The sequence below is a fragment of the Notamacropus eugenii genome, chromosome 2 (genome assembly GCF_028372415.1).
Source record: "Notamacropus eugenii isolate mMacEug1 chromosome 2, mMacEug1.pri_v2, whole genome shotgun sequence".
NCBI lineage: Eukaryota > Metazoa > Chordata > Mammalia > Diprotodontia > Macropodidae > Notamacropus > Notamacropus eugenii.
This window is the reverse complement of record NC_092873.1, coordinates 351,225,784-351,236,190: the sequence shown is the minus strand read 5'-3', so window position 1 is coordinate 351,236,190 and position 10,407 is coordinate 351,225,784. Positions and strand designations below refer to the sequence as shown.

General features: G+C 47.2%; 1 protein-coding gene across 1 annotated transcript; it reads left to right on the top strand.

Moving 5' to 3' along the window:
• The first annotated feature begins 4,777 nt into the window (after positions 1-4,777).
• Positions 4,778-10,159, top strand: NXPH3 (neurexophilin 3). Its single transcript, XM_072646115.1, has 2 exons — positions 4,778-5,352; positions 8,206-10,159. Exons 1-2 carry the CDS (start codon positions 5,299-5,301, stop codon positions 8,908-8,910), a joined length of 759 nt encoding a protein of 252 aa, XP_072502216.1. The 5' UTR covers positions 4,778-5,298; the 3' UTR covers positions 8,911-10,159.
• Positions 10,160-10,407: the final 248 nt, after the last annotated feature.

Here is a 10,407-nt window from a genome sequence, read left to right as displayed (position 1 = left end):
TAAATCATTGGTTCTTAACCTGGGGTCTATGGATTCCATGAATAAAATTCAGGAGGTTCTGAACTTACATGGGGAAAATAATGCATTTTTATTTTAATATAATTGGTCTTCTTTGTAATTCTAGATATTTTATTTTATGCATTTAAAAGCATTAATCTGAGAGGGGGTCCATAGACGTCCCCAGACTGCCAATGGGGTCCATAACAGAGAAAGAGCCTCTTGCCTAGATGATCTCTATGGTTCTATGACCTTCTAGCTTGAAATTTAGGAGACAATGACCTTCTTCTCTATGACTGAGCAAAATTGCTGAAGGATATCTAGAGTCTGGATGGGTAGAAACATTTCCTGATAGGGATGTACTAGGGAAATACTAGGGTGGATGACTCTTGCATCCCCCTTTCTGGGAGCCTTTCAAGCCAAGAGAGAGTCCCATATCTACAATAAGGTCTATGTGTAGGGATATAAGAAGACTTTTCAAGATTTCTTCAAACCTAAAGTGTCTATAATTTTCAAATAGGAGAAGGTCCTCCTGAAGAGGACCTAAGAGATCAGCTAGTCCAATCTCCTCATTGCTTCAATGCTGAACTGAGACCCAGGAACAGGAAGCGATTACCCAAAAGTAAGTAAAATTATTTATTCTGTTATCAGCAAAGGACTCCTTGACTTTTTAAAAGAGTTGGGATGGTGGCATAGCACTACTTATCATCTCACAGAAATCCACCTTATCCCAAACTTCCAAATATATGCCATTTCCTTTTCAGAATTGTGGAGTAGTAGAATGGTAGCTAATAGATAAGCTAGGTGGCTTAGTGGATAGAGAGCACCAGGTTTAGAATCAAGAAGACCTAAGTTCAAATCTGACCTCAGAAACTTACTAACTATATGATCTTTGGCAAATCATTTAATCTCTGTTTCCTCATCTGTAAAATGGGGATTAAGAAATCACTTCCCTCACAGAGTTGTTGTATCAAATGAGATAATGCTTGTTAAGCTCTTAGCACAGTGCCTGGCACATAAAAGATACAAAATGCTAGTTAGTGACCCTGAGCAAGTCATGTAACCCTGTTTGCCTCAGTTTCCTCATCTGTAAAATGAGCTAGAGAAAAAAATGGTGAACTACTCCAGTTTCATTGCCAAGAACACCCCAAATGGGGTCACAAAGTCAGGCACCACTGAAAAATGATTCAATTGTGTATTATTGTTATTATTACAAAGCAAAACTTCTCCCTTACTTTTGGGTGGGTCTTCCCAAAATTCTTCCTCAAAGTCCTACCCCTTCCTATACTCTTTCCCTCTCCTTCCTTACCAGAAACTTGACTGGAAGGCAGAGTACGTAAAGATGTGTAATAAAGTCAGGAAAGATAAGTTGGGGCTAGATTGTGAAACAAGTATCCAACCACCCTATATCCACAATACTGAGGGAATTTAAAGCAAAAGATAGATGCCAGGAGGTGGAGTTAGTTGAGTAAAGTTTCATGGAAGTGGTGAAGGAGGAGATCATTACCAAAGGGTTCAGTGAAAAATACTTCCCTCTTCTCATCAGAGAGAAGTGGTGCACTACAGGCGAAGAATGAGGCAAATCTTCTTAGACATGTCCAACATATTGGTCCTTACTTAGACAACATCATGGATAGAATACTGGACTTGGAGAGAGGAAGACCTGTGTTCGAATTTTGCCTCAGACACACTTATTAGCCGTGTGACTCTAAGAAAGACATCTAATCTTTTTCAGCATCTATTTCCTGCAAAATGGGGATGATAATAACACCTACATAAGAGGCTTGTTATGAGAATCAAACGAGATAATATATAGAGAAAAATTTTTTTGTTGTTGTTCAGTTGTGTTCAACTCTTCATGACCCCATTTGAGGTTTTCTTGGCAGAGATACTGGAGCAGTTTGCCATTTCCTTCTTCAGCTCATTTTACAGATGAGGAAACTGAGGCAAATAAGGTTAAGTGACTTGCCCAGGGTCACACAGCTAGGGGGGGAAAAACTTTACAAATTTTAAAAGTATCATGTAAATGCCAACTATGACTATTATTCTTATTACAAGGGAGAGTTCTTTGGGGAAAAGGGATGTGAAATTGAGATGTGTTTGTGTGTGTGTAGAGAGAAAGACAGACAGACAGACAGACAGACACAGAGAGGAGTCACTAAACCAAGTGATGGATGTATGTTCGTGGAGAGGACAGGAGATCATTTTTCCAGGACAGAAGTGCTGTGACTCAGAGTATGGAAGCAATTTGCCTACGGTAGACATCTAGGGAATAGCAAAGCTGGGGCTTGACCCCTAGTCTTTTGACTCCCAATGTAGAACTCTTTGCACTGCTCTGGGAAGGCAATCCCTTGGGTGAGGTGGTGAATGAGCAAAGCTTCTCTCTCCCTGTCTGGCCTTAGAAATGACCCTTTGTTAGGCACAACTGCAAACCCTGCTGAGTTGCTTCTATCAGCTGCCCCAACTGCAGCTTTCCTCCCAGACATCCTCAATGGCCACCTTCGCCTGGAATGCCTTTGTTTCTTCTTGTGGCTTTTAGAGGGTCACTGTTTAAATAAATATCTCCAACTTGCACCTAGCCCAGCATTTCTCCCCAAGGACCTGTGGTCCTGATCATCCAGGGCTGTGGTGTAATAATAATAATTTTTAAAATGAGACTTGGCAGTGCATCCTAAAACACTTTTGTGTTTGTCTTCCTCATTACACCAGCTCAAGCTGATATTAAGATTCATCTGCATTCCCTGTGCACACACAGACTGACAGATGGTGGGGGAGGTGACTGGGGGCTGGAGCAGGGGGAAGCCATCCTGTGATAAAACCTTGGCCTTGGACAATCCACAAAGACCAAGCACTGAGAAAGGGCTTTCTAATTCCTTCTGAGGAGGGGCCCCTTCTTGGTCTGGGGAGATGGACTTAAAAATTTGAGACATATCAACCCTCAGAGATTAGATGATGACATCTCCTACCTTCCAGATTCCAACAATATTACAGGAGCCTTCTACCCCCACCCCCACTCCCCACAGGATACCAGTTTCCCTCAAAGAATACTGATAAGGATTAAGTGAAGGTATTTCCTGGTCAGGGATCGATCATAGGATCATAGATAGAAAGCTGAAAGGAACCTTTTAGGCTATTGTGTCCAACGTCTTCATTTTACAGATGAGGAAACTGAGGCACAGAAAGGTTAAATGACTTGCCCAGAGGTATGAAACTAGTAAGTGTATAAAGTAAAGGCTTTCAGCCCTTATTTGGGTGGATCTTAAAGTGCTTATGTTGCCCTCATTTTGTTCTCCCTTTTAATTTGCTTTTGGAGGTCTTCTGGGAGACAACTCTGTTGAAACTCTTGAAAACTCCAGAGGATTCCAACCCTAGCTTAGGTGATTGAGCCACAAGATCAAGATGCAGTAAAAGGATAAAGAAAAAGGAGTTGTAGGAGATCAGTCTAGCCTCCCATGCCCCTTCCTCATCCAGCCACACTCCCAGGAAACTTGGGGTCATCAGTTCTGACCTATCAGCCACAATTCAGTCAATAAACTTGAATTGGGCACCTACTATATGCAAAGCCTTTGTAAAGGTAATGAAATGAACAGGAGAGAATAGCTGCATCCAAGGGTTAGGGTCTTGTCCTCAGCCTCAGTCTTGGAGAAACCTTTAGAAAGGGACTGGATGAGAACACAGGTCAAAGAGGACCAGAAAAGAGGGTGAATGTCTCCAATTGGGGGTGATTGAGAAGACGGAGGTGTAATGAAGTGACTATCTCTAAGACAGAGGGAAAGTTGTGCCCAAAGTAGAAGAGAAAAACTAGCCAAAGGGGCCAGCAGGAGAGACTTAGCTTAGACTTCCAGAAGAGAGAAAATTCTGAAAAGAATACAGAGTGGGGGAAAGTAAGAATCTTTCCTCTCTGAAGGGTCTTTAATGGTCAGACACTTTTGATGGTTTTAAGGAGGCCCCGTTCAGCTACAGGATGATGGCTTTTCCATATGTGATGGATTTAAGGAAGCCTCCTTCAGCAGCATAACCAGGCTTTCCTTCCACATCTCCCCTCTCCCTCCCCTTTGGAGTTAGGGACTTGACTTTATTGGTATAGGAACTCCTAGGTGAACAAAGTCCCTCTGCTAAAACATGTCAGCACCAAGTCTTAGAGTTGCCTAGACCAGTCTGTGACCAACTCAAATAGAAACGGGAGCCACAAACCATACATTAGGATCTTGAAGTCACTTATTGATTCGGGAAAATAAATATTAATATTATCCACATTTTATTGCAATTTTATTGATTTTGTTAGATATTTCTCAATTTGGTGAGGAGGCACTCGGGAGTGTAGTGGGTCGTGGGTCGCATGGAGTGTTGTGTTTGACATCTCTGACCAAGGGTCACACAGTCAGTATATGTCAGATACGAATCTGAACTCAGGTCTTCCTGGCTCTAAACCAGTCTAATCCACTATGCCTCTTCTAGAGATGGGTGGAGAAGGGTTTCTGGATCAGATATCTTCCTAGAGAACCCAAATCCAGGGAGACTGAACGAGTAAGGTCACAAGTCCACTTCAGCCCTGTCCAGGAGCTGTTCCTTAACTCCAAATGCTGGCTTCTGGCTGGGAGGAGAGGGCGTCCTGGGTCCCCTGGCCTATGGGCCGGCAGGGGAGGAGTTAACTCCGGAGGTGCCGGCTCGACTCACTGTACCTGCTGCCGCCGCCGTTGCCGGTGGGAGGGAGAAAGGGAGGGACAAGGAGAGAGGGAGCCGGCTGGGCGGCGGGAGCGCTCCAGTCTGGGCCCGCGCTATAGCCGGGAGCAGAACGGGAGAGCTCCGGGAGGAGTGGGCACACAGCAAGGGGGGCACGTACGCCAGGGGGCGCGCCAGTCCGAGGAGGGGTGGGCTGCCAGGGTAGGGGTAGGTTCACCTCTGGAATTAGGGCTGCAGGGAAGAGGGGGTGCGAGCCAGTCCAACGCACATCTGGAAGAAAGCAGGGGGGCCCAAGGGCGGCGGCGCCGAGAGGAGCCGAGAGGCGCGCAGGACGCACATCTGGAACCAAGGAGCGTTCGCGCAGCTGGATCCAGAAAGGAGCTCAGAACAGCTGGGACTTAGGGGTGTGGGGTGGTGGGCTAGTACCTCGAACAGCTGCAAGAGAGGGAGAGGGCGGCCGCACAGCTGGACTAAGGCAGGGGGCGGGGCCCAGCATAGACAGCTGGAAGTGGGAGGGGCGCTTCCCGCAGGGAGACGGAGAATGGAACTGTGAGCCTAAAAGAGAGGGGCAGGTGAAGGGGGCAAGGTGGTACCCCAAGAGAAAAGGGGGGAAGGAAGATGCAGCTCACTCGCTGCTGCTTCGTGTTCCTGGTGCAGGGCAGCCTTTATCTGGTGAGTAACCCGCGGGGAGCTGGGTGGAGAGGGCCCTGGGTCCCTAGGCGTGAGGGAGTGGGGGAGGAACGCGGGAAGCTTCCGAGGACCAAAACTTTCTCTCCTACCCCCACCTCCCAACTTCCCGAGGCTGGGCGAGGAGAAGAGAAAGAGTCTTGGGGCTGGGGCAAAGAATTGTGCAAGACAGGGTTAATGGACCCAGAGGGTTAGGTGGTACGTCCCTCCCACAGTTATTCCCGGGTGAGGGAGAGGAGTGGGGAATGGAAGGGGGAGGGCTGGAGACAAGTCGTAAAGGGTTATGGGGTCCTCTCTTATGGGACCGACCAAAGGGTGTTAGCCTCTGTCCTCTCCCCCTTCCACCTCCACCCCCACCCTGCAACTGATCTTAGACCTTCGGGAATAACTGTAGATGGGTGGGAGGGAAGAACTCGTTAATTTTATTCACTCTCGAGGGCCGACCCCTCTACCACTCCCCCCAGGCTCTGGGATCCCCAGGGCAGAATCAGATCTAGAGAGGGTCCGGCCCTACCTCCCCGCCTCTTTCTCTCCTTCGCTCCCTCCCTTCCTCTCCGCCTGTTGTTTTCCTCTCTTCTCTCGGCTGCGCGCAACCCAAGCCCCACAGGACCCTGGCAGCCGGCTCTCCGCCCGGGGCTCTCTCGGCAGCTGAGCGGAGCTCCCGGATTCCCTGTTCCCTTTTCCCTGCTTTCCGCCCATCGCCACGGAAACCGGTCCCCCTCCCCAAATTCCTAGGCTTCTCCCAACTGACACTTAAGTGTTTCTGACCCAACCCCCTGACCGGGCAAGGGCACTGTTTCTCTTACACTTGTTCCCCAGCCCCTACCTGATCCCCCAGCCAAAGTCACCTTTTCTTTCCCATCACCTTCACACCACTCCTTAAATCTTACGTGGAAGCCCGATCTCCAGATGCACACTTCTCGTCCTGTGCCACATCAAATAATCCCACCCCTCCCCCACCCTACATAAAACAGCCCTCTCTTCTCAGCCAGTCAGCCACCTGTGGCCTTCATCCCTACTCCACACATTTCCATCCCCAGCTATACACATCTGGGTCAATGACTTCTAACACTTAGCCTCCCTCCAGGACCCATGTCCTCTCCTCCCTTATCCTCAGGTCCAGGACGCTCACCTCGCAGGGGGAGTCCAGTCAATCAATAAACATTTATTAAGCACCTAGTATGTGCCAGGCACTGTGCTAATAATATGGAGATGGATACACAGTCTCTGATACTAGCAGGAAGAAGGAAAGGTATTTCAAAGGGATCAGTAGCGCCCCTCAGAAAGGTAAGGCCATCTGTCCCCTTATCACTAAATAACCTTTTTATTACTGACACTTTTCCAAGTTAGTCAGGGAGCTGTCCAGCATTTCCCATATGCCATACAGTGGACCTAAGTCAATATCCGGAAACACACATGCAAACCCAACAGAGAGACATTTACAAAAATACCCCGGCACACATACTGTGTTACCTTCAGGCTACCGTGCATGGGTTAGATTCCCTCAGGTTGTCCATATGCTTGGACATCCTCTCCTAACAGCACCCTTTCCCTCCCTCTGTCCTCCAGAAAGATTAGTCAAAGGAGAAGGGAAATTGACATTCTCTAGCTCAGCTCTGTCTAGGGAGCTCTCTCTCTCTCTCTCTCTCTCTCTCTCCTCTCTCTCCATATAAGATAGATATGGATATCTCTATATGTAGACTATGTGTATATCTTTTATATATGTATATATTTTTATTTATACATTATTTACATGTGTATATATACATTATATACATACATATATATACATACACACACATATAAAACCTTACATATACATATTCATCCCCAGTCATGGATACAAGCTCTTTGTGGTTTGGTCCATGTTGATATTCCACTGTCTGCCCTTTTTATGTCTGGGCATCAGTTTCTAAGTAGGATCTCCTGATATAGATTGAACATATTCTCTCAAGCTGGGGCTGTACTACTTCTATGCTAGTGAGATTTCAGGAGGAAGAGTACAAATTGAAGACACAACAATGACAACAATAACAGTGGCAAAATCTCTCATGTAAAGATTTAAGATTTACAAAGGGCTTCCAATAAGCTATTGAGTTTGATAATGTAAGTATTATTATTTCTGTTTTATGGATAGAGAAGCAAGCTTAGGAAAAGTACGTGATTTGTTTCTGGTCACGTAGCTTAGTAAGTATTCCAGCTGGAATTCAAACCCAGATCTCTCCTGACTTCAGGTTCAGTGTTCTGTCTACCACAGGGCGTAGGACACTGGGTGTGTGAGGAGGGAGAAGAGAACAAGAGTCAAAAAAGGGCAACTTTCAACTCAGGACAGAAGATGTTCTGCATAGGATGAGTTTAAAGTGGGAGAGAGGAGGGGGTGCTCCTTTGTTCAATCAATCAATCAGTCAACAAGCATTTTACCATTTTCCTACTCTGCACCTGGTACTGTGCTAGGCACTGGGGATACAAGTACAAAGAATGAAACAACCCCTACTTTCAGGACACTCACAATATAATGGGGGAGACAACCAGTACATATAAAGTATATATATTTATAGCATAAAATGTATATAGTACATACAAAGCTTAAAATCAGAACTAATTATGTGAAGTAGTTAAAACAAGGTAGCTTGGAAGGGGAGAACACTAGCTTTTAGGGGGTCTGAAAAAAGGCTTCATGTAGAAGGTTGGCACTAGAGCTATATCTTCAAGGAAGAGAGGGACTAAGAAAATCAGAGATTATGTCAGGAATGACGAAGAGGAGGAATTAGCAAGAACTTGGCCACCTAGGTTTCCTATGGATGGGACTCTCACCTTTCTCTCCTCCCAACTCTCCAGGTCATCTGTGGCCAAGATGATTCCCCCCCTGGTTCTGATGACCCTGAACATGATGATGCTGAGGGACAACCTCGGTCCCGGGTACCTCGGAAACGGGGACATCTGTCCCCCAAGTCCCGTCAGATTACCAGCTCCACACTCCTTGGGCTTCTGGTCCCACCAGGAGAGTCTTGGGGAGATCCAGGACAGCCTCCTGCCCATACTCACCATAGCGCCACATCTCCTGCCAAACTGAAAAAAATCTTTGGCTGGGGCGACTTCTATTCCAACATCAAGACAGTGGCACTGAATCTACTGGTCACAGGGAAGATTGTGGACCATGGTAATGGTACCTTCAGTGTCCACTTCCAGCATAATGCCACTGGCCAAGGGAATATTTCAGTCAGCCTAGTGCCCCCCAGCAAGGCTGTGGAGTTCCACCAAGAGCAGCAGATCTTCATTGAAGCCAAAGCATCCAAGAGTTTCAATTGCCGGGTGGAGTGGGAGAAGGTTGATCGGGGCCGGCGGATCTCACTCTGCACTCATGACCCTGCCAAAACCTGCTCCCGAGACCACACACAGAGCTCAGCTACCTGGAACTGCTCCAAGCCCTTCAAGGTCATCTGTATCTATATCGCTTTCTACAGCACAGACTACCGGCTGGTCCAGAAGGTGTGCCCAGACTACAACTACCATAGTGATGCCCCCTACTATCCTTCTGGGTGATGCCCTGGGTGGGTAGAGGGGAGGACCTTCAAGTACCTTCCCTCCCTCCACCAGGGGCTGAAGGGGATTGTATTGCCAAAGGAAGAGGAGACCTAGGGGGCATGGGGTGGGAAAGAGACTGGATTTCCAGGCAGGAAGGGAGAGTGGAAGCAGAATTGTGGGATATGATCAGAGTAAAGGCAAGGGAAGAAAGCTTTGGATTGGGAGCTATTGAGTAATCTTAAACATGTGAAATTGAAAGGGATGGGTTCTAGGTAATAGCCTCACAGGAGACTGAGTTGTGGGTAGACATTGAGTTCCAGGGGTATGAGGGGAATGGGTTGGGGAAGCCTCTGGCAAAGATCTAGAGTCAAATATCTCTAGGGATCAAGTGATGTAGAGGCACCTAGAACCTTAATCCCTTGGCCACTGTACTCAAGATGAGACAGACATGAGATGGTGGATCTCTTCAGAGAAAATACAAAGTTAGAAGGGCTCAGGGAAGTGTGCAGTTAGAAGGGCATTTCCAACAGCCTGGGTGGAGACACTGAAGATGAATTTGGATTAGAAAAAAATACCCATCCTAGTGGCTAAGAATTGCCAGCACCTAGTTCTTGAAGGTCAGTAGAATGAAGTGGGAGAGATAACCATCAATCATCAAGATCTCAGTTAATGGAGGACCCCCCCACATCCCTCATCTTTAAGACCTACTCTCCCCTGCTAATAAGGATCCCTAAGGGGATCCTACCTCCCACTCTCAGACAATATTGGGAGGCATAGTCTGATGGGATAGGCTTTGTGAGGATGTGGGAAGAGAGTCTTCTAACCCCAGCAAAAGGTTCACTGGACACAGACAGGAAGACATGCAGACATTGTACTGTTGATGATCTCTACTCCTCTGACCCCCAGTGCCTCCTGAGTCCCCTCCTCCTGTGTTGGGTGTGTTTCCCCAAGGGAGTAAGCTTGGGAGGGAAGACAGAACACCTGAGTCCCCTCTGCAACCTTTGCTTCCTCAACCCCAGATGGTTCTAAGGGGCTGCCAGTTACTCCGGAAGAAGCGAGGCTGAATGAGACAGAGGGCACTGGGTCTCTGTTTCAGATGTTTTGTGGTGTCTGTATTGGGAGGGGAGGGGGAGGGTTATGGGGGGTGAAAGGGAGGGCAAGGGGATGTCTGTAAAATTACCTTGAATGTCGACTTCTGTTTGCAGAATCCTGTTTTTGGAACAGAGAATAAAGCATTCCCAGGACTTGGGAATCTTAGTTGTGTAAATGAGAGAAATGACATTTGCTTTACCCAAGCTCCATCCCCACATCCTTTCCTTATCCCTAATTGGCCATCTCAGCATTTCTGGTCTTGGAGCCCAGAGCTAAGGAGCTCCTGACCAGTGTTTGGTGGTGGCCAGCTGCAGGCTCCAGGATTCCTCCTTCATTCTTCCTATCCTTCCAACAGTCAGCGCTGTGCAGATGCAGAGAGGAATTACTAAACCAGGATCACAGAGCTGTTTTGAGGATATTTGG

Coding starts and splice junctions, on each gene's coding strand:
- NXPH3 (XM_072646115.1), top strand. CDS start 5,299: ATGCAGCTCACTCGCTGCTGCTTCGTGTTCCTGGTGCAGGGCAGCCTT. Junction 5,353..8,205: donor TGCAGGGCAGCCTTTATCTG/GTGAGTAACCCG, acceptor CCAACTCTCCAG/GTCATCTGTGGCCAAGATGA.